Source organism: Microcaecilia unicolor, chromosome 9 (assembly GCF_901765095.1).
Source record: "Microcaecilia unicolor chromosome 9, aMicUni1.1, whole genome shotgun sequence".
Taxonomy (NCBI): domain Eukaryota; kingdom Metazoa; phylum Chordata; class Amphibia; order Gymnophiona; family Siphonopidae; genus Microcaecilia; species Microcaecilia unicolor.
This window is the reverse complement of record NC_044039.1, coordinates 30,728,877-30,754,109: the sequence shown is the minus strand read 5'-3', so window position 1 is coordinate 30,754,109 and position 25,233 is coordinate 30,728,877. Positions and strand designations below refer to the sequence as shown.

At 43.1% G+C, this 25,233-nt stretch overlaps 1 protein-coding gene across 2 annotated transcripts in view; it reads left to right on the top strand.

Annotated features, from left to right (window-relative positions):
- The window catches only part of SPIC (Spi-C transcription factor), a 30,994-nt gene extending 28,423 nt beyond the window's left edge, over positions 1-2,571 (top strand). For both annotated transcript variants that reach the window (XM_030214884.1, XM_030214883.1), the window contains exon 7: positions 1,391-2,571. In XM_030214884.1, coding sequence (XP_030070744.1) covers positions 1,391-1,815 — 425 coding nt within the window. In that variant the 3' untranslated portion in view covers positions 1,816-2,571. The remainder of the gene's footprint in view (positions 1-1,390) is intronic.
- The last annotated feature ends 22,662 nt before the right edge of the window (positions 2,572-25,233 follow it).

Below are 25,233 nucleotides of genomic sequence, written 5' to 3'. Positions count from 1 at the left end.
CCTGAATTTACACATGCATATTCCAATTAAATCTAATTAGTCCCAATAATTGCTTGTTAACAAGCTGATTATTGACACTAATTAGCTCATTATTCAATTAAATTGCATGCCCAAATCTGTGCGCACAATTTTTAGCAAGCTTTATAGAATTATGGCAATGATATGCTAATAAAAACAATTAAGCCAATATTCAAATGAAGTCTATACATTCACCGGTGGCTGGTGAAGGTATAACTTCACTGTCCCGTGTAGGGGTAAACTGCCTAGATTTAGGAATTGCATATAAATGGTGGTTTTCTAGTCATTGGCTACTTACGCATGTAAATGGCCTCTTATAGAATACTGACTAGCAGAAAAGTATGCATCAAGGAGGTTTAGATATACACTGGGTTTGATGGCAAGGGGTGTGTGTATAACTGGAGTTTGGGCAGAACATGGGAGTAGCCTAATGGCCAGTGCAGTGGGCTTTGATCCTGGTGACCTTGGTATGATTCCCACTATAGCCTTTGTGACCTTGGGCAAGTCACTTAACCCTCCATTGCTCCTAATTTATGTGCCTGTATTTACACTAGGTTTCAGTTGGTGTAAACCCTCACGCCCAAAGTTGGGCACTATTCTATAAATGGCGCCCAACTCAGAACGTTATTTGTAGAATAGCGCTCAGTGCATATTTTTTCAGCGCCCAAATTTGAATGCCATTTACTGAATCTATAAAATGGGTACCCTGCACGACACCAGGTTATCAAATTGTCTTTCGCAGATCAAAAAATGTTTTCCAAATAACCTTCTGGCCACATTCAAAACACTTCTGATACTTCATTGAAAGTTTATGTTTAGTGAAGAAAAACAAGGAATTTTTTTTTTTTAAAAAGAAGTATTAGTAATATGTCTGAGAAGTGAAGTGATCAGAGGGTTGAAAAGGGATTATTTTCTTGTACATTATCAGAGGGTAAAACAGTATACACAAATGGCAAACAAAGAAAAAGCACAGCTGGGCCTTCAAGACTGAGACAACAGGAGTCCTTTATTTAAATCAGACCCAACACGTGCAGTGTTTCAGCGCCTCAGGGGACCAAATTCAATATCGAGATACACAAGTAGGGAGCTCAATAAAAACAAATTCCTAGGTTAGTATACAACTCCCCACAAAAGAAATTTCAAAAGCTCCTGTAAAATGCCGTCGGTCAGTAAAACCGCCAAAGTGACTTGAAGGCCCAGCTGTGCTTTTTCTTTGCTTGTACATTATGAACCATTCAGTGCTGTTGCAGGTTCTGTCAGCAAAAGGTGCTTCTGCTGAATCATGGTGATTCTTTTAATCCAGGGAGGAGGAAGAAAAGGGAATTCTCTGTGGATTATGTTTGAGCTGACTTGACCTCTGTTTCCCCTATAGGTAGGAAAAAACTTCGCCTCTTCGAATACCTCCATGAATCCCTGCATGACCCAAACATGACAAACTGTATTCAGTGGGTTGATAAACCCAATGGTATCTTCCAGTTTATCTCCAAAAACAAGGAGAAACTTGCAGAGCTCTGGGGGAAACGGAAGGGCAACCGCAAGCTCATGACATACCAAAAAATGGCTAGAGCACTGAGGAATTACGGCAGGACAGGAGAGATCATGAAAATACGGCGAAAATTGACATACCAGTTCAGTGCGGTCATTTTGCAAAGACTCTCGCCAACACACTTCTTTGGAAAAGAAACCATGTGCTATCAGTGTATTCCACCTGGTCCAGATTACTACAGTCCCGACAACTGGAATATCAACTACAATTTCATGTATAACAATGAACATGATCAAAATCTCATCAATTAGTTGGTTTCCAAATAGTCTTAAACATTGCTCAAAATACTCTGTAAGCCCTTGGTACCGTTGATATATACAGTCAAGACATGTGGAATCATTTAGTCCGGCATAGCATCTCCCAGTCACTCAACTCCTGTAAGGCTGAATTAGGCTGCACTAAATGGACATTGTATAGTACTACAGAACTTCTGGTTGTGCCAACTTATGTTCCATTATTCCACACTTACAACTGATCTCTTTTCTCAAACAGGTGCTAATTTCTCATTTACATATTGCATTCTAGCTATATAGGTTGAAAGAATTGATCCATTTATTGCACACAGCCTTCTTTAAAGTTTATATTTGGACAATTATTTTTCTGTGAGGAAAGTCAGTCAGCTATGTCCCTTCTACTTATGCTAATTCTCTATTGGCTTTACCTATTGGCCTCACAAAGGCCACCAGATTGAATTCCAAGGATTACCACCTAACAGCGTTGTGGTGTTATTGGACAAGATGAGGTTTTTTTTTCTACATATTTCAGGATGACTTTCGGCTCATTCTAGCTACCTGCCTTTGGAGTTAGATCAGGGGTTCTCAACCCTGTCCTCAGAAAACACCAAACCAGTCTGGTTTTCAAGATATCCACATTAAATATGCATTTTATTTGATATTATTTACAAATTTCGTATATCCCGCCCATCTACAAATCCAGGTGACTTAAAGTCACATATACAATACATTTGCATGCAATACCTCCATTATATGAAAATCTATCTCATTGTGAGTGTCAAGAAATGCCTAGCCACCTGCCTGGGGCTACCCCACGACAATTTAGAGGGTCTATCCCCAGCACAGCTCAGGTCCGCATGCACCTGCCGCTTGTGCTCTACCCTAGCACCCTCCTCCCACCGATTTGATCACAACTGCTCTCAAATTATCCCCAATGATTTCTAGGTTACTGGGGGCCACACTCCCAGTGGTCCTACAGTTCCCAGAAAGCACTTACAGACCCAACACACAAACCACCAGGATTCTTAGTCAGTCCAGACAGGCAGAGGCAATAAACTGAAAGGAACATTTATTGTCTGAAAAATTAGAACAATGAACAAAAAAGGTGCAATCAGCAAACAGTAACAAGTAACTGAAATATGGATCAATTATAACACTAACTAAACATTTGTTTACTATCTACATAGTACCTAGGAAGATCAGGAAATATGCTGCTCACAGATTATCAAATATAACCAGTGTGTTTTTTCTAGCAAAAAAGGTGCCGGTACTCAAATGCTAGGCCACCCTTCAGGGGTGGTGTGATCACTGATGGACCCACCCCACAAAGGCCAGGCCCCCTGCAACCAGTCACAGAATCTATGACAAGGCAGAATTGGTGTGTAGAGTCTGAGCACTTTCATTAGAGCTTAGGGTCCATAGGTCAATTTTAGCAGACAATGGAAAAGGTGCCGGCACTCAGTACCCCCAAGTACCTCCTCAAAAAAAGCCCTGAATATAACTAATCACAGAGCTTCAGCAAAGAGAACTGTCTCTCTTTTCTCTGGGGCGAATGAAATTGAGCTCCTGGGCCAATCAGAGCCCAGAACAACACGTTTGAAAGTATACTGCAGACTGCTCTTCCAAAAGGCTTATACAAAGAAAACAGCCTTGGGTCTACAGTAGCTTCAAAATATAAACATGCACCACCTGCTAGTCAAACTAGAGAAATACACTTCAGGAAATACCCAATACACTTTACAGGCTTAAAACACACTGTTCTGTCACAGTGGGTATCCTGAAAACCCGAATAGCTGGGCGTATCCTGGGTTGAGAATCCCTAAGTTAGATCCTGAGAGAGAAAAGGGACCTGTCCAAATAAAAAGCCTGTCCCTTCCTCCTGCCATGGCTCCGTTGCCACCTATATTTAACTGCTCTAAGGGCCTGTTTTACTAAACCGAGCTAGTGATTGCCAACGAGGCAAATGTGCCGGCACAGCCTATTCATTGCGAATGGGCTACGTCACACTTACTGTGCCCTAAATGGGAGCAGTCTCAGAGGCATTCCTGAGACTGTACATGGACTCTGTTGGCTAGTGCTGATTTTTACCTAACTAGAGGTATGCAAAGACCGGCTGGGTGCAGTTGAAAATTGTCCTGAATCTAGCCAGCCAATATTTGGTTGGGCACTCAGCCAACACTGAAAAAATGAGCCAGTATGTGTAACTAAAGAATGATGAATTTGTATAGTTACCTTAAACAAAACTATGGACATGCCCAACAATTAATCTAATAAAACATCTGACCTGACCAGGATTGGTTAGTCTAAGAGCTGAACTATATCTCACCTTCATCCAGACTGCAAATGTAAATAATAACGGTTTCTCATTTTATGTGCACGGTAAGATTGTAAATAAATATAATCAGATGTCTGGTTGTGTTATTGGAGTTTTTTGTTTTTGCTTTTCCACATTTAATCTCTCCATTTTTGGTACTCCCTCTGCCCCAACCCCCATCTCCACTCAACTGTGCCGGTGCTCTTCCAAAGACTCCGACAGGCCCGAAGTCTGGAGGAGTGCTTTCTGCCAGTTACAGGAAAGCAGTGTCTCATAGGGACAGAAGTGATCCCCAGTTAACTCTACTCCACTGGCACCATCCTGCTGGTATTGCTGGCTGTATGCAAATCACACTGCCTAGTGCTAGCCAGTGTTTTTCATTGCTGAACAGCTGTGCCCGATGGTAGGAGGGACCTCTGTAATAGTGAGGACCCATTCTAGAGGGGTAGGTAAGATGTCAGCTGTTCTCAGGAGTTCTTGGAGGATTTTCCCTCAACAGCTGAATATTAGTCTCAGATTATGGTGTAAAATAGGAGATGTGAATAGCACAGCTGGCAGGGGGTCCTAGTCCCACCTGCTGATACGTGGAGAATATATAGATAGAGGGAGGGAGAGAGAAGAAGGAAGGAGAGAAACGTAGGGCGAAAAGAGAAGGGGATGCCCCCAGCACTCATACCCTACCTCCAGCAGATTTAAATTAAATCCCGAATTCCTATGCATTCACTCATAGTTCCTCACATTGCTTATTCAGTTTTACCTAACTGAAAAGCCTCCCAGCCATCCATTCATTCATTCTCTCAGTCCACCAACCACTCGTAATCCCTCATGCATTCATTTGGCCCCCCAGCCACTTATAACACCCTATCTACGTACTCACTCTCTCACTCAGCCCTTCAATCCACTCCTACATCTCCATCATCCACTAATAATCCCTATCCTTAATCCTTAATTCCTTAATCTCTACATATTACTAACTGTGTCCGATATCCTGTTATGACAATGTTATCAAATCTATGTAAGCCACATTGAGCCTGCAAATAGGTGGGGGACTGTGGGATACAAATGCAATAATAAATATATAAATATAAATATAAATATATATCCATTCATTCACTCAGCCTCATCGCCACTCTTAATCTTCCCAACTCTTAATCTTCCCACTACTACTACTACTACTACTTAACATTTCTAGAGTGCTACTAGGGTTACGCAGCGCTGTACAATTTAACAAAGAGAGACAGTCCCTGCTCAAAGAGCTTATAATCTAATAGACAAGTGAACGGTCGGTCCGATAGGGGCAGTCAAATTGGGGCAGTCTGGATTCACTGAACGGTAAGGGTTAGGTGCCGAATGCAGCATTGAAGAGGTGGGCTTTAAGCAAAGACTTGAAGACGGGCAGGGAGGGGGCTTGGCGTAAGGGCTCAGGAAGGTTGTTCCAAGCATAGGGTGAGGCGAGGCAGAATGAGCGGAGCCTGGAGTTGGCGGTGGTAGAGAAGGGTACTGAGAGGAGGGATTTATCCTGTGAACGGAGGTTATGGGCAGGAACGTAAGGGGAGATGAGGGTAGAAAGATAATGAGGAGCAGCAGACTGAGTGCATTTGTAGGTAAGAAGGAGAAGCTTGAATTGAATGCGGTATCTGATCGGAAGCCAGTGAAGTGACCTGAGGAGAGGGGTGATATGAGTATATCGGTTCTGGCGGAATATAAGACGTGCGGCAGTGTTCTGAACAGATTGAAGGGGGGATAGATGGCTAAGTGGGAGGCCGGTGAGGAGTAAGTTGCAGTAGTCCAGGCGAGAGGTAATGAGAGCGTGGATAGATGGCTAAGTGGGAGGCCGATGAGGAGTAAGTTGCAGTAGTCCAGGCGAGAGGTAATAAGAGGTTCCCACCCACTTATTCACTCATTTAATGCCCTTGCCAGTATTAACTGCTCAATCCAATCATTTACTTACTGAGACACGATCACACATACCCGAATCCTGCACTCTGTCAGTGACACAGCTTTGCACAATGTTGAAAGCATGCACTTTTCCCACTTGTCTTGAATTGACTGGATTGTAAGCCCTTGATGTCCTTTGGATTTCTGGTCTCTGAATTCTATCGCTGGTTGCACCAGGAGGGTTCCAAAATCACATACAGTGAGGGCAATGTTCAGTGGTGTGGCTGCCGTATCATTTCAAACATACAAGATATATGCATGAAGTTAGACGTATTTTCAGAGGGCTAAAATGTATAAGTGCCACCGCTGAAAATTCATATACATCGGATTTCTTATTTGTTTATAGTTATATCTGCTATTTATAGTTTGATATTCCACATTTCATACAACCATACCAATACAGATTACAATTTTAAAAGTATAAAGTTAAGAAAATACAGTAAGATCTAACTTATAAATTTAGCAGTTGAATGCCACCACTAAACATACTCCGCATAGTTGAAATAGGCAGGAGAGGCTCCTGCTGCTTAAACCGTGCTGAAAGGGTCAGCCGCCAATATTCAACAGCATATAACCGGGCTAAGCCACTGAACTTTGGCTTTACCTACCTAGATTGAATCCAGGCAGTGCCAGGGTGGTCTGGAAGCGGAGCTGGGAAGGAGCCAGTAGATGTGCATGCATGGACCATATTCAGTGTAAGTGCCTGCACAGCTAAACCTCCAGACAGGACGGCCCAAAAGATTGTCCTATCTCTGGCTGCTTAGCTGTGTAGACGCCAGCACTGAACCGGCACCTGCATAACTTCCAGGTTGCCGCCTGGAGCTCCAATCCTCCAATTTACCCCCTGAATCCAATCTCTTCCACGACCCCACTGAACCGGCACCTGCATAACTTCCAGGTTGCCGCCTGGAGCTCCAATCCTCCAATTTACCCCCTGAATCCAATCTCCTTCACCACCACCCCCACCCAATCTACCTTCTAAGCCCCCTATTCCAATATTCCCTCCTGTCTTCCCCAGGTTCCAATCTCTTCTCTACCCCCCCCCCCCCCAACCCGGTTCCAATCTCTCCTTCAACCCTTCCAGTTTTTGATCTCCCTGATCCCATCCCCCAGACCACCCCTCCCCCCAGGACCCTCTTCCACTCCCAGGACTTACCTGGAGATGATCCCTGGTAGCCTAGTGGAATGGGGCAGGAGTGGACCCCTTCTGTTCCTGACCCATCATCTCTGGGTTCAAAATGTTGGCACTACCATTTTGAACCCAGAGAAGACAGGGCAGGAGCAGAAGGGGCCACTTTTGCTCTATCCTACTAGTCTACCAGGGGTCATCTCTGGATAAGTCCTGAGGGGCAAAAGGGGTCTACGGAGAGGTCCAGGAGAAAGACCATGGAGGTCGGAACCTGATGGGGTTAGAGGAGAGATCGGAACTTGGGGGGGGGGGGGGTTAGAGAAAAGATCAAAACCTTGGGCGAGGGTGTTGGACTGACAGACTTGTTTATCTGCATCCCAGCAAATATTCAGCCAGGACCCAGATAAGTGTTCTATGCCGGTCATGGCTGAATATTGGCCAGGACCCAGATAAGTGCTAGTGGTTAGCTCTTGGCTGGACATGCCTGGATATTCAATGCTGGTTCCAGGATATGCCCCAGCATTGAGTATCTGGGTCTAATTTAGCCTGCGGGCATTAGCACTTTAAAAATGCTGATAGTTGCTGGCTGAATATTGACTGGTTATATTTTTTGCCCATCCTCAATCCACTCCAAATCACTCCCTTTTCCTACATATATAACTTTGACTTTTTTCCCCAAGAGAAATGCTCAAATTCTATGTGCAAGTGGCCATCTTAATATATATATATATATATATATATTTCTGCAGTTAGCGATGCCCCAAATAAACACTTTGGGCTATTGGTTTGTGTGTATTTAACTTTTCACTTTCATCTATTTACCAATACAGAGTTTATTTTTTTTTTCAATAGACCCACACCAGAGAACCCCAGAGCCCAGGACCCTGAAGGATTTTCTTTCACCTACACTATTCCTAAGGAATCCAGAAAACAGAGGAAACCACTTTGCCTAACCTATCCAAAATCGGTGGCAAAATTGGGTGTCTGGCTATGCTCCTGACCCATATATGCCCCTCAATTCAGCTAGTCAGGCAAAAGGGATACAATGCATTCAATTTGAACTTATGGAATGTTTGCAGAAGTATCTAGGCTGTGCCATGTACAATGTTTGAACAACTTTGTTATCAGTGCACCGTTCATTTGAAAATACATTTTCTTATCTAAATAAGCGGCAAATTTATGTAAGCGTTCAAGTGAATACTAGAGTTTCTCTTACCTTCATCTTTCCCCCTTCTCATTTCCCCTGTCCACTATTCCACATTCTGGGGTCCTTTTACTAAGCTGCGGTAAAAAGTGGCTTGCGATAGTGTAAGCGCGGGTTTTGGGCGCACGCAGAAATACTTTTCAGCGCATGTACCAAAAATGCCTTTTTAAAATTTTTGCTAAAAATGGACATGTGGCAAAATCAAAATTGCCGCGCGTCCATTATGGGTGTCTGACCTTACCCGCCAGTCATAGACCTAGCAGTAAAGAATCTGCGTGGTAAGGACCTACACATGTCAGATGCCATTTGGCGCATGTCCACTATGCGCGTCTGAAAATAAAATATATTTTCCAGATGTGCGTAGCGGACGAGTGCCAAAAATGAAATTACTGCAAGAGCCACGCGGTAGTCGGCCGGTAAGTTCATTTTGCGGTGTGTTGGGCGCATGTAGAACCTAACACAGCTTAGTAAAAGGGGCACTCTGTTTGATGAGCCTTGAAAAAGCACTTGCATTAATTGAGTGGAGGAGTGGCCTAGTGGCTGGAACACTGGTCTTGCAATTCAAAGGTGGCCAGTTCAAATCCCACTGCTGTTCATTGTGATCTTGGGCAAGTTACTTAACCCTCCATTGCCTCAGTTACAAGCTTAGATTGTGAGTCTGCCTGGGAAACAGAAATACCAGTGTACTTGAATGTAACTCACCTTGAACTACTACTGAAAAAGGTGTGACGAAATAAAATAAATACCTGGTCCATGGCAGTAGTAAAATTTTTTGGCTTTAATGAAAGTCTGTTAAATAGCACATGGAAGAAATCATACCACATCATTTCTTGTGTTGTTGCCAACAGTTAATTTGCTTCTGACATTCAATTATATGCATCCATGCCTGTGATAACATTTTATGGAACTGATTTAGAGGGGCATATTCAAAAAAAGCCTAAGTCCCAAAAAAAGTCCTGCTCAAAATGAGCAAAAAGCCATCTATCTTAGCCATAACCAAACAGGAAAAACGATTAGATTTCCCGATCGATTATGGCTATGAGATGGACGTTTTTGCACTGAAATGTCTGTCTGGCATCATTTTCAAAAATATGGCCATAGAGGTGTCTTTGCAGAATGGAGAAGTAGCCTAGTGGTTAGTGCAATGGAGTATAAATCAAGGAACACTGGTTCAAACCCCACTGTAACTCTTTTTTGTAAATGTGATTCCTTCAGACCAGGGGCGTAGCTAGGTGGGGCCACAGGGGCATGGGCCCCCGCAGATTTAGCCCTGGCCCCTGTGTTTTCACCCCCCCTGCTGCTGACCCTCTCTCACCACATTCGATCCACCCTCCTGCCGCCGCTAACCCTCCCCCCGCCGCCATTAGGTACCTTTGGTGGTGGGGGTCCCCAACCCCCACCAGCCAAAGTCCTCTTCATCGCCGGTCTCAGGCGCGTTGCTGATCTGGATTCTGTTTCTGTTCACAGAAACAGAATCCAGATCAGCGAACACGCCAGATTTGGAGACCGGCGCTGAAGGGGACTTCGGCTGGCGGGGATTGGGGACCCCCGCCAGCAAAGGTACCTGGTGGTGGCGGGGGAGGGTTGGCGGTGGCATGAGGGGGGATCGAAAGGGATGGTGGAGGGGCGACAACGCCGGGGGGGGGCTAAAATATGCCCCCTCACCTCGGGCTCTGGACCCCCCTCCCACCAAAGTCTGGCTACACCCCTGCTGTGCCTGAATGTACACCATTTCAATAGCCTTCAGGCTTGCAGATGTGTTATATATTTAGGTACAGTATTTTTCTGTTTCTGGGAGGCTCAGAATTATTTTTTTAAAAAGATGAAGTTAAAGTGAAACTTGAACCTGGTCCCTTGGTTTACAGTCCACTGCACTAACCGCTAGGCTACTCCTCTGACCTGCTTGCTGCTCTGTTCAGAATGGATATAATTAGGGTTACCATACGTCCGGATTTACCCGGACATGTCCTCTTTTTGAGGACCTCATAGTGGCAATGGTGCTGGGGGCATTGGGACCCCCTCCTTAATTTCTGCCCTGGGCCCCACTATGTCTAAAACTGGCCCTGATTCTATAAAGGCAGTTATGCACTTAGCACTAATCATTCAGCGACTTTTTGAGAATTTACCCTTATGTGTATAAGCCCCTTAGTCACCTGTTGCACAGGTAGAAATATAATTAATCCACTTCAGTCAGACGTATATAGGTAGACAGTCAATGCTAGGATCAGAGAAATTGGGCAACTGTCCAGTATAACACGCTTTGAAAGTGCCAAACCCCTTTGAGAAAAGCTGCATTGGCTCCCAATCAAAGAACGGATCATCTTCAAAATCTGCACTTTAGTCCACAAAATTATGTATGGTATAGTCCCAGGTACATGATAGACCTCATAGATCTACCAATAAGAAACAGAGTCAGGTCATCAAGATCATACCTAAACCTAGACTACCCCAAATTGCAAAAGACTGAAATACAAAACAACCTAAGCATCCAGCTTCTCCTACATAAGTGCACAACTATGGAATGGCCTCCCAAAAGCTGTTAAAACAATACATGACCACCTGAACTTCAGGAAATCACTAAAAACCAACCTCTTCAAAAAGGCCTACTCCAACAACCCTACGTAAACCTCTTCACCCAGAAACACAGCATGCCTAATGATCGTATTGGCAACACACAATCTTCATCCCTTCCGACCCTCCACATATACCTCATTCGATCACTATACAACCTTGTATTTGCTATCAACCGATTGGGCAAACGCCTTGACGGTACTATGCAAGCCACATTGAGCCTGCAAATAGGTGGGAAAATGTGGGCTACAAATGCAACAAACAAACAAATAAATAAATAAATAACGGGCTGGGAGGGCAGTGAGAGAGAGAATCAGCACCCAGCAGCTCTCATCTCTTTTCCCTTCTGTGGCCTGCACAATTTCCTCATCAACTTCTTGAACAAAGCCTGATGCATTTCAAACAGCTGATCATAGAATTGCACCGGCCAGAGCAGGAAGAAGAGGAATCAGAACAGACACAACAGCAGTAGGTAGAATGAAATGCTGTCCTAGGGAGGAAATGCAAAAGTGCTAGGCATGACTCTATTCTGGTAAAATGTCAAATGCAAAGGAAATAAAACCTTTACCTTCTAATTTGTGACTTTCACACAGGGATCCAGCCCTTATCAGTGGGAAAGCTCAGGGCAGGGTGATTTTTGACAGGGATTATTTGTTGCTGTGGCTGTTATATGAGGCAGATAAAAACTCCGACCTCTCCTCTAAATGACAAGAGAGTTGAGGGAGTTGTTTATGAGCACAGTATAAATAGGAAAATGTAACTTTGCTTCTCCCAAAATAGCCCAAGCTTATTTTACTGAGCATGATGGTGAAATGCTTCATGAAAGATTCACTTATGATTTGGGCTTTTAACATCTATGGCACCATTTTAAATTCCGCTCGAGAAGCTTGAATGCCATTAGCCTTCAAAATGATGCTGGAAATGGTAAAGGGAAAAATCTTCTTTCCTCTCCGCTTGTGGCTATTATAATCACTTTAAAGGATGGTATAAGAAACTACTGCATATGATATAACATATATGTAGCATAAATAAGGTGCAATTATTTTTGGTTCATGGGAATTTATGGCAGTTAAGAAGAAATTCTGATTTATAATGTAGTTACTTTGGGGATATTTTGTTTTCTGTTCTTGTTGATTTGGTTTTGATTTATTTTTATTGTTTGCACTTTATGCTTGAAGAACCCTAATACAGATCTAGAAGTTATCCTGGAATTTCTGGAAGAACAGCAGGAGCAGCAGGTGAATTCACAGGATCAGAAGGATGTACACATCTTCCAGTATGATCTGTCAGGCAAGTGAAAGCCACTGTATATGACTGTGAGGCTCATTTTCAAAAATGTCCAAAAAGTGGCATAAATCTGCATTTGGACGTTTTTCTCACAAGAACGTCCAAATTGGTATTTTCGAAACCAATTTTTAGATGTTTTTCTATGAAATCCGTCAGAAGTGTGTTCAAACCACAAGGGGGCAAGTGAGGAGCGTGTTAAGGGCGGGATCTGGGTGTTCCTAACACTTGGACGTTTTTGTGCCTTAATAGTACAAAACAAAAACATCCAGGGCTATATGGATGTTTTGGTCTAGACCTGTTTTATTAATGAATAATCTATAAAAAAAAAAAAAAGTGCCCTAAATGACTTGATGGCCACTGGAGGGAATCAGAAATGACCTCCCCTTACTCCCCTAGTGGTCACTAACCCCCTCCCACTCCCCCCCCCAAAAATGTGATTAAAACATTATTTACCAGTCTATATGTCAGCCTCAGACGTTACACTCAGGTCCATTAGAGCAGCAGGTCCCTGGAGTAGTGTAGTAGTGGGTGCAATGCACTGCAGCCAGGTGAACCCAGGTCCATACCTCCCCCTACCTGTTATACTTGTGGTGGAAACTGTGAGCCCTCCAAAACTTACCAGAAACCTACTGTAACCACATATAGGTGCCCCTTTCACCCATAAGGGCTATTGTGGTGGTGTACAGTTGGGGGTAGCGGGTTCTGGGTGGGTTTTGGGGGGCTCAGTTGACAAGATAAGGGAACAGCGGTGATAGGTGTACCTGGGAGCATTAATTTGAATTCCACAGCAGTGCCCCCTAGGGTGCCTCATTGCTCTCTTGGGATGTCTGTGTGGCCAGTCTACTAAGAATTCTGGCTCCTCCTACATCCCAATGGCTTGGTTTTATGCTTTTTCCACTTGGATGTTTTATTTTAAATGGACCAAAAAGATAAGCGCACAGAGCACAAAAACATCTCACAAATAGCCATTTTCGGAAAAAAAAAAAAAGCTAAACATTTTTCTGTTTTGAAAATGGCTATATTCCTCACTTAATTTTGGAAACATCCAAAGCTGGACTTAGACGTCATATTGAAAATGCCCCCCTGTGATTGTTAGATTGGAGCTTGTAAGTGTACAATAAATCTTTATTTGAAAATTGCAACCAGAGTACCTGTTACACAACAACACCAAGAACGTAATGGACTCACCCCAACTCTACCTCTTCCTACCTAATGTTTCCCCAATATATCTACCATATTTGAACCATATTCTACCACAATCACACCTGTACTTGTGCACACTTTGTATTTGTTTAGACCGGAACCGGCAAACGCCGCTACGATACTATGTAAACCACATTGAGCCTGCAAATAGGTGGGGAAATGTGGGATACTAATGTAACAAATAAATAAATAAATTTACCTGAAAAAGTACAAGTGGACTTCAGTTTGCACTAAGGACACAGAAACAGAGAAACGTGTACATAAGAACATATGAATAGCCATACTGGGTCAGACCATCTAGCCCAGTATTCTGCTTCCAACAGTGGCCAAGCCAGGTCACAAGTACCTGGCAGAAACCCAAATAGTGGCAACATTCCATGCTACCAATCCCAGGACAAGCAGTAACTTCCCCATTTCTGTCTCAATAACAGACTATGTACTTTTCCTCCAGGAACTTGTCCAAACCTTTTTAAAACCCAGATTCGCTAACCACTATTGCTACAACCTTCGGCAAAGAGTTCCAGAGCTTAACTATTTATTGAGTGAAAAAATATTTCCTCCTGTTTGTTTTAAAAGTATTTCCATGTAACTTCCTTGAGTGTGCTCTAGTCTTTACACTTTTGGAACGAGTATAATATTGATTCACTTCTTGTTCTACACCACTCAGAATTTCGTAGACCTCAATCATATCTCCCCTCATTGGTCTCTTTTCCAAGCTGAAGAGCCCTAATCTTTTTAGCCTTTCCTCATACGAGAGGAGTTCTATTCCCTTTATCATTTTGGTCACTCTTCTTTGAACCTTTTTTAATTCTGCTATAAGTATTTTGAGATACAGCGACCAGAACAGAGCACAATACTCAAGGTGAGGTTGCACCATGGAGCAATACATAAGCATTATAGTATTCTCAGTCTTATTTACTATCCCTTTCCTAATAATTCCTGAGTAGAGAGGTGTGGTAGCCATGTTAGTCCACTTTTAAAGGTAATCAATAGAAATAAAACAAAATAAAACATGAAAAAGAAAATAAGATGATACCTTTTTTATTGGACATAACTTAGTACATTTCTTGATTAGCTTTCGAAGGTTGCCCTTCTTCGTCAGATCGGAAATAAGCAAATCTTGGTAGATGACAGTATATATAAGTGAGACATCAAAGCATTTCAGTGACAATCTAACAGGGTGGGGATGGAGGTGGATGGGTTAGACAGGGGAATATGCATGGAGACAGGAGAGTGACAAACAAAGCAGTACAATTTACAATTTTATGGCTTATAATGGGCTAGAAAGCCCAGATCTCTGTTAAGTCCTGTCTGGTGGGTGTCAAAATATGTAATCATTCTGACTTCAAAGGTCTTACATTCCTGTATTGTTTTAAAGTTACCTTTCAGGATTCTTACTATGAAATCACTAGTACAGTGTTCTGTTTTTGTAAAGTGTTGCCCCACAGGCGTGGCATCCTGGCTGGCAATGGCGTTTTTCAGGTGATGTCTATGTAAGTTAAATCTTGTTTTTAGCATCTGGCCTGTTTCTCCAATATAGCATCCTTGGTCACATTTTTTACACTGGATGATGTATACCACATTGGAAGATGAGCATGTGAAGGATTCCTTTATGTTGAATGTTTTTCTTTTGTGAATGACTGTGGGGTCCTGTGAGATGTTTTGGCATAGTTTGCAGCTGGATAGATTGCAAGGATGTGTGCAGAATTACTGCTTTGTAAAAGGGCTCCTAAGTCCAGTATGGCCCCATCCCATGTGGGTTCCATTATCAACTGCTGGAATAGTTCCCCCGGTAGAGAATCCAGGATCTCCCTGCTTCTAAAAGACTCTGCAATAGGGAAACCCCAACCAATATCTGGCATACTAAAATCACCTATTAGTAGTACTTCCTCTTTCACAGCTATGTTTTGAATGTCTTCAATTAAATCTCTGTCCACTTCTTCTGTCTGTGAAGGAGGCCTATATAGCACACCAATGTAAATACATTTGCCATTCCCTCTTTCCAAATTAGCCCACAGTGCCTCTTCTTTACCCTGTAGGTCCTTCAGTTATCTTTTAGATATAATGCCACTCCCCCTCCCTTTCTTCCTACCCTGTCTTTCCTGAGCAGGTTATGACCCTGTATATCTATATCCTAATCGTGGTTCTCCATGTCTCTGTGATCACCATGAAATCTAAATTAGCCTCTTTCATCACAGCTTCAAGATCTAAAACCTTAGTTTCCATACTTCAGGCATTAGTATATACTGTTTTCCAGATGTCTCTTTTTCACATTAGTGTAGAGGTATTTAATGCTTCACTTACCTGAGGGCTTTGATCACCCTGCCCCAACAATTCTAGTTTAAAGCCCTCTTCAGTAGCCAGACTACTGCTGAAAACAATTCTTCCCTTCTTTGATAGATGGACATCATCTTTGCTCAGCAGCCCATGGAGAAGCATCCCATGGTCCAGGAAGCCAAAATGTTCTTGATGACACCATCTGTACAGCCACATATTCATCTCCAGGATGCGAGCTTCTCTGCCTTGGAATTTAACCTGAACAGGATCAATAAGAACACCACCTGTACACTTGTCTGCTTCAACCTCTCTTCCAGAACCATGAAGTCACTTTTGGTACATTTAGAGGGGTACCTAGCAGTATCATTTGTACCAACATGAATGAGAAGAATTGGATACTAGTTATCAGGCTCGATGAGTCTTGGCAAGCTCCCTGTAACATGTTGAATTTTGGCACCAGGCAGACAGCACACCTCCCAGGGCATCATGTCTGGTATGCAGATGGACTTCTCTGTACCCCTCTCAGAAGAGAATCACCAACCACCGCTATCATTTGCCTCTTAGTGGTAACTGATCCAGCAACTTTTGGGGATTTTGAACTCTGATTCCTCTTCTCTCCTCCTCTCATCTCTCTGGGATGCTCTTATCTCCTCCACTTCCAGGGCTACATATTGGTTCTTCAGTTCGAGGACAGATGGAGTCATGGTATCAATCCTGCAGGGTCTCATGATCTGAGTCCAGTTGTCCTCTTCCAGCAGAGCTTCTTCTTCCACACTGCTGGAAATCTTTGATGTTTCATGAAATATTTCCTCAATGTATTTCTCATTTTCACAGATGCTTCTCAACCTTGACACCTCCTTTCTCAGTTCTTTCACTTCTTTCATAAAGGATTCAAGCTGAAGACATCTTGCACATGGCACCAGTCCCTCTTCTGGGATCACATTTTCTGGCTGCACCGAGGCAAAAGCTGTCACTGGGATAATAGCTTAGGTGATATGATGTTTCCAAGCTATACTGCAGTTGCAGAAGTATTTGCACCTGTAGAAAGAAAACAGAAAAAGCCCTACCAAAGTCCTCAACTTTTCATCAGCTGTCCTGTAAGCAAAAAGTAGCATCTGTCTTCTTTTGTGATAAAGGTGAGCTTTCATGGGTTAGACGGTAATGTTCTATTGTGGATTAAAAACTGGTTAAAAGATAGAAAACAGAGAGTAGGATTAAACGGTCAGTATTCTCAATGGAGAAGGGTAGATAGTAGGGTTCCACAGGGGTCTGTGCTAGGACTGCTGCTTTTAACATATTTATAAATGATCTAGAGATGGGAGTAACTAGTGAGATAATTAAACTTTCTGATGACACAAAGTTATTCAAAGTTGTTAAATTGCAAAAGGATTGTGAAAAATTACAAACTAGGTATGGGAAAGAGGATCCCAAAATATAGCTACGTGATACAAGGTTTCACATTAGGAGTCACAGACTAGGAAAGGGATCTAGGTGTCTTCGCTAATGAAACTTTGAAACCCTCTGCTCAATGTGTTGTAGCGGTTAAGAAAGCAAATAGAATGTTAGGTATTATTAGGAAAAGAATGGAAAACAAAAGTGAGGACGTTATAATGCCTTTGTGTCTCTCCATGGTGCGACCGCACCTCAAATGCTGTGTGCAATTTTGGTCACCACATCTCAAAAAAGATATAGTAGAATTAGAAAAGGTACAGAGAAGGGTGACAAAAATGATAAAGGGGATGGGACAACTTCCCTATGAAGAAAGGCTAAAGAGACTAGGGCTTTTCAGCTTTTAGAAGAGATGGTTGAGGGGAGACATGATAGAGGTCTGTAAAATAATGAGTGGAGTGGAATGTGAATCACTTGTTTACTCTTTCCCAAAATGCTAGAACTAAAGGGCACGCAATGAAGCTACAAAGTAGCTAATTTAAAACAAATCTGAGAATATATTTCTTCATTCAGGACCCCTTTTACAAAACAGTGGTAAGCCCAAAACGGACTTCTGCTCGCTAAAAAGGAGCTATTGCTGGGCTACCGCAGCAGCCTGGTGGTAGTTCTCACCCCCCAAGCGCCATCATATCTGGAGCTAGAAAAATATATTTATTTTCTAGTGCCGGTGTATACCCGACGGTAATCGGGCAGGGTCGCGCGCTGCTCAGTTACTGCCAGGTTAGCGCGGGAGCCCTTACCAGCACCTCAATGGGTGGCAGTAAGGGATTCCCATGAAATGGCCGCACAGCAAGTGCTTTACTTGCCGCATGGCCATTTCCTACAGAAAAGAAAGACCTTCCTTTTACCTGGCTGCGATAAAATGGGGCCTCGGTGAGCATCAAAAACACGCACCAATGCCAGCGCAGGCCCTCTTTTGATGCATCTTCGTAAAAGGGACCCTCAACGTGTAATTAAACTCTGGAATTCGTTGCCAGAGAATGTGGTAAAAGTAGTTAGCTTAGCGGGTTTAAAAAAGGTTCGGATAACTTCCTAAAAGAAAAGACCGTAAGCCGTTGTGAAGATGGACTTGGGAAAATCCACTGCTTATTTCTAGGAAAAGCAGCATAAAATGTATTGTACTCTTTTGGGATCTTGCCAGGTACTTGCAACCTGGATTGGCCACTACTGGAAACAGGATGCTGGACTTGATGGACCTTCGGTCTGTCCCAGTATGGCAACGCTTATGTTCTTATGTCTAACCCTCAGACGTGCTGGGACTTCAAAAGAAATTATTTAGGTCAGCTCTCCTTTTGAAATAGAAGTAAAAAAGAAATCCTGGAGCAAGCAAGCAAAGAAGCTCCTTCAAGAAAAAATTTAACTAAAGTCCTCTCTACTAAGATAAGAAAAAAAATTAAAGCATAAGTTTTCCCCAACAATATAAAATTAGAATTTAAATAAACCCATTCCTAAAATAAACAAATCAGGCATAGCACTTGTTGCAAAAAAGCCCCCCCCCCCCCCAAATCCACTTCAGTCTACCATGTCTACCTCCTAATTAGCTGGCGTGCCTATGAGCCTTGGGGTGGGTGGGAGATAGGTGGGAGGGGAAAATTAAACACTAAACAGAGGTTTCCCTCAACTGGTATCTGTGCTCTAAATTGATGTTATGCCAAAGTCTAAAATACTGCAACCTAAAGTACTAAGCTAGACTCTAAAATACTATTTATATAAAACTCTAACCAAGAGTTAAAAGGTTACACTATTGTCTAAAATGACTTTTTAAATAAGTAGAGTAATTTATAAAATAAAAAGACATGGACATTAATGGATATGTTAATGGCGTTCCCCCTGCTCTATTATCAGATTAAGCAGCAAAAGAGAGGGTTCAAAAGTACATGAACAAAGATAGCCAAAGAAAAAGGAGAGGGATCTTGGGGTGATAGTATCTGAGGATCTGAAGGCGACGAAACAGTGTGATAAGGCGGTGGCCGTAGCCAGAAGGTTGCTAGGCTGTACAGAGAGAGGTGTGACCAGCAGAAGAAAGGATGTGTTGATGCCCCTGTACAAGTCGTTGGTGAGGCCCCACCTGGAGTATTGTGTTTCATTTTGGAGGCCTTGCAAAGAAAAGCTACAAAAATGGTATGGGATTTGTGTTACAAGACATATAAGGAGAGACTTGCTGACCTGAACATGTATACCCTGGAAGAAAGAAAGAGGCCAATCCGATTAGGGAGGCCGAACACCACTGGGCTGTAGGCAGCAAAAGAAGTAGCAGTAAAGAAAGGGTTAAAGAAAGGCAGGGGCGGAGGGAGGGCATAAAGGGTAGCTCAACAGGTAAGGAAGGTCTTTTCGAGTGGCCAGCGGCAAGGCAGACGTTCAAATATTTGAAAGCTATTAATCCGCAAACAAATCTTTTCTGGAGATGGAAGGCGGTAGAACTAGAGGACATGAAATGAGGTTGAACGGGGGCAGACTCAAGAAAAACGTCAGGAAGTATTTTTTCACAGAAAGAGTGGTTGATACTTGGAATGCCCTCCCATGGGAGGTGGTGGAGATGAAAACGGTAACGGAATTCAAAAATGCGTGGGATAAACATAAAGGAATCCTGTTCAGAAGGAATGGATCCTCAGAAGCTTAGAGGAGATTTGGTGGCAGCACCAGTGGGTGGGAGGCGGGGCAAGTACTGGGCAGACGTCTAGGGTCTATGCCCCCAAAATGGCAAGGATAAGTCAAGGTCAGGTATACCTAAAAACTAGAACATATGAGTTTATCTTGTTGGTCAGATTGGATGGACCGTATAGCCTGGTGGAGGCTATTATTAAGAATAAAATTACAGAGCACATACAAAAGCATGGGCTACTGAGACAAAGTCAGCACGGTTTTAGTGAAGGGAAGTCTTGCCTCACAAATCTACTGCATTTTTTCGAGGGGGTGAACAAACATGTGGCAAAGGGGAGCCGAGGATATTGTATATCTAGATTTTCAGAAGGCGTTTGACAAAGTGCCGCATGAAAGACTCCAAAGGAAACTGGAGAGTCATGGGATCGGAGGCAATGTATTATTATGGATTAAGAGCTGGTTAAAGGATAGGAAGCAGAGAGTAGGGTTAAATGGCCATTATTCTCGATGGAGAAGGGTGGTTAGTGGGGTCCCTCAGGGGTCTGTGCTGGGACCACTGCTTTTTAACATATTTATAAATGACCTCGAGATGGGAGTAACTAGTAAGGTATTTAAATTCGCAGATGACACAAAATTATCCAGGGTCGTCTCGTCGCGGGAGGAATGTGAAAAATTACAAGAAGACCTCGTGAGACTGGGGGATTGGGTGTCCAAATGGCAGATGAATTTCAAAGTTGACAAGTGCAAAGTGATGCATGTGGGAAGGAGGAACCCGAATTACAGCTATGTTATGCAAGGTTCCGCGTTAGGAGTTACAGACCGAGAAAGGGATCTGGGAGTCATCGTGGATAGGACGTTGAAATCTTCAGCTCAATATGCTGCGGCGGCTAAGAAGGCGAACAGAGTGTTGAGTATTATTAGAAAAGGGATGGAAACCAAACATGAGGATGTTATAATGCCGTTATATCGCTCCATGGTGCGACCGCACCTGGAGTATTGTGTTCAGTTCTGGTCGCCTCATCTCAAAAAAGATATAAAGGAATTGGAGAAGGTGCAGAGAAGGGCGACAAAAATGATAAAAGGGACGGGATGACTACCCTATGAGGAGAGGTTAAGACGGCGAGGACTCTTTAGCCTGGAGAGAAAGCTGCTGAGAGGTGATATGACAGAGGTTTACAAAATAATGAGCGGGATAGAGCGGACAGATGTGAAGCATTTGTTTACGCTTTCTAACAATAATATAACCAGGGGACACAAGATGAAATTAGAATGTGGTAGGTTTAAAACAAATCGGAGAAAGTTTTTCTTTACTCAGCACGTAGTTAGACTCTGGAACTCATTGCCGGAGAAGGTAGTGATGGCAGCTGGCCTTGCTGAGTTTAAAGGGGGTCTGGACAGATTTCTGAAGGAAAAGTCCATTGATCGTTATTAAATTTTGGGGTTTTTGCCAGGTTCTTGGGGCCTGGATTGGCCGCTGTCGGAGACAGAGTGCTGGGCTTGATGGACCTTTGGTTTTTTCCCAGCGTGGCAGTGCTTATGTGCTTATGCTACTATGTAAAAGCACAAAAGTGCCTCCAAGGTGGGAACAATGATACAATCTTTAATGGAAGAAACCCGACACGAGCCGTGTTTCGGCACCAGGTGAGGCTGCCTCAGGGGTCAAAATTGATATTTTTGATAACTGACAAACGTCCAAACTCGTCCTTTGGGATACAACTTCTCACAGCAAGTCATTCCAAGAAACTGTTAACGAGAATAGCTGATTCCGAAGAGCCAACTTGGAGGAACGTTTTGTGCTTTTCTTTGGCTATTATCAGATTATTCAGTACTGATAACAGACAGCAAATATCTAGCATAGATACTGTTATCATGTACAATAAATCTTTATTCCCTTCAAACAAATAATAATGCTTTTTATATGTAACAATTTAGGACTGAGTTGTCCTATGTATGTTCTATGCCAGTTGTTTCAACAAGCCAAAATCATTCACCACTTTTTATGCCATATTGAGGCTAACTAAAGCTTTTCTTACTCAAAACCATCTTACTCAAAAAGTAGGCGCATATGTATGGAATCCCTTTCAGGTTCTGAGCACTGTGAGTTCCAATAGGTATATTTTGGGGCCATTTCTATCAGTACTAATTGCAAGAATTGTTCTAAAACAGATTACACCTAGTTGCATCTAAAATGAAGAAATACACTGCCATGCAATAGGTCCCTGGTTCAGCCCCCAAGGTGGAGCTGGGGATGCTGTGAAGGCAACATTGATTGCTCCTAGGGGCTGCTAAAGAGCAGTATGTATAGATTGATTTAGAATCCCTCAGTCCAAGGGTGGCCCAAGGCAATCTGAGATGCCACTGCATCTAAAAGGAGCATGCAGGACATGAGGGGAAGAGCGAGCAGGGCAGGCAATGTGGCGGCGTGGAGACCGGTGCTGGATGAAGGCTTCAGCCGACAGGAGCTGGGGACCCCCACCAGTCAAGGTATTAAATTGCGGTGGCAAGGTGGCGGGGAGCGGCGAGACAGCGGCGGAGGAGGGCGGGGAGGGGGCAGCAGATCAAAATGTGCCCCCCACCTCGGGCTCTGACCCCCTCCCGCTGCGAGGTCTGGCTATGCCCTTGGTTTGGCCACCTTAAGATCATCATGTAAGATCACACCAAGTCCCACTCCTCTTTTGTGTACAAAACTGGTACCACTCCCTTGAGGTTTTGTAGCCCAAATGCATGACTGTATCATCAGGTAGTTGTGAATAAAAGCTCATAGTGCCGGAATCCCAGCAGTGGTTCTGACTGACCTAAAAATAGAAAGGAGGAACTAACAGGAAAAAAAAATAAAGGAAAGCAAAACTTTAGAGACAGGCAAATCAGATAAACCTGCAGCCACTGGGTGACACTGTAATATCATGTGAAACATTGCTATGGGGGAAAAGCAACTTACCTGACAACTCATTGCTAGTGGTTAAGGCAGCATATAGTGAAACTCCTTAGGGACAGATTGCACTACAGTTACTATTAATCAGGGCTTTTTTGAGGGGGTACTTGGGGGTACTGAGTACCGGCACCTTTTCCATTGTCAGCTAAAATTGACCCATGGCCCACAAGTTTTAATGGTAGAGCTCAAGCTCTACACACCAATTCTGTCCTGTAATAGATTCGGTGACTGGTTGCAGGGGGCCTGGCTATTATGGGGTAGGTCCCTCAGTGATCACCCCACTCCTGAAGGGTGGCCTAGCATTTGAGTACAGGCACCTTTTTTGCAAGAAAAAAACACACTGCTATTAATTATTCCTATAGCGCTACAAGATGGACACAATGCGTAAGACAGTCCCCACACCATTGAGCTTATAATCTATAAACACAGAAATGACAGACAAAACAGTCATATAGGGTAAAAAGAAAAAGCATCAGCCATAAGATTCATATCACGGAGTGGATCTTTAAAAAGTATCTGAGTGGGTAAATAAAACAGGATAAATTAATTTGGATATAAGCAATATGAATATCCAGCTAAATCTAGTCACACAAAGTTTGTACAGGTAGAAATGGGGTGATGATTTCTGCAAATGGAGTTCTCCCCGCATCAGCAAGGTTGTGCTGAATATCATGCTGCAAAATGGCCGAGTTTTCATTTCCTCAACTAACGATCAGGTGCTAATTTCCCAATTAGTGTGTAAGCCCATTTCGACATCTATTTAGTAGGCAGAAAGGGCTCATGTGGTAACCCTGCATTAACTGGTAGGTACACATTAATATAGTTGTGCACACCTACTATTCACCCCCAAACATGCCCCCCAGCACTAAAAAATAAAAAGTATTTTAGTGCCTGGGAAGCGTGCACAGATGAACATGAGAACATAAGAACATAAGCATTGCCATACTTGGATAGACTGAAGGTCTATCAAGCCCAGTATCCTGTTTCCAACAGTGACCAATCCAGGTTACAAGTACCTGGCAAGATCCCAGAACACCAAACAGACTTTATGTTGATTATCCTAGACATAAGCAGTGGATTTTCCCAAGTCCATCTTAATAATGGCTTATGAACTTTTCTGTTAGGAAATTATCCAAACCTTTTTAAACCCCGCTAAGCTAACTGCCAACATTACTGCAGGACACCTGAGCGCCCCCCCCCCCCCCCGGTAGTGCATTCTAAGGACCCCCCTTAGCTAGGTGGAGTTAGGGAAATTTTGAATGATTTAAACTTGCCCCACTAAACTCCTGTTTTCTATTACATTGTAAGCTCTTTGAGCAGGGACTGTCTTTCTTCTATGTTTGTGCAGCACTGCGTACATCTTGTAGCGCTATAGAAATGCTAAATAGTAGTAGTAGTAGTAATTGAGAAAATTGTTTGAACATCACCCCTCCCCTGATGCCTATGCCAGAATATGCAAAGAACATTGGGAAGAATAATCCAAATCATAGTTACCTGATTCTGGGGTCCACCTTAGGAGTCAGCACTCAAGATAAAGATCTAGGTGTCATTGTAGACAATACACTAAAATCTGCCCAGTATCCAGCATATCTAGTTTTTTTTTAAAAGTTTGGACAAGTTACTGGAAGAAAAGTCCATATAGTATGTTATTGAGATGGACATGGGGAACCCACTGCTGGCTCGGAATTGGCAGCATGGAATGTTGATACTTTTCGAGGTTCTACATTGAATGTTGCTACTCTTTGAGGTTCTATATGGAATGTTACTACTCTTTGAGGTTCTACATGGAATGTTGCTACTACTTGGGTTTCTGCCTTGTACTTGTGACCTGGATTGGCCACTGTTTGAAACAGGATACTGGGCTAAATGGAGCTAGTATGGCTATTCTTATATTCTTAAAGGAAGGCACACTTTAATTGAGGACATACGGCGGATATTTTTATAAGAGGGCACCTAGACTGTGAAGGCACATAAGGTGAATATATTGCCAATATTCACCTGTGGGAGGTAGCCCGTCTAAGTGCTGCGATCAGATATTCAATGCTGGGCAATTTCTGGTGACCGGTATTGATTATCCGGGGGGGGGGGGGGGGATGTGGTTTGGCTGGCTCAAACTCAACCGGCTATATCAATATTCAGCACTGGCCAGTTAAGTTTATAGCAGCCAAAGATAGGTGGTCTGATTTGGTTGCTAAATTTAGTTGGTCAACGCTGAATATTGCCAGTTATCGTGCGATATAGCTGGTTATCTTTTCAGCACTAACCAGCAATATTCAGCAGAGATAATGCTAAATATTAGCAGTTGGGTGCTGAAACGCTAATTAACCGGCCAGCGTCTGTTTCTGGCCAGTTAAATAGCAGCCAGATTATGTCTATTGTATAAAATTAGATGGCATGAATGGGCAGACTGGATACGCCATATGGTCTTTATCTGCCTACATTTTTCTCTGTTTCTATGTTTCAAAGTCTTGTTTCTGTTTCATTTTCCAAGACCTTGCGGTGGGAGGGGGCCAGAGCCCGAGGTGGGGGGC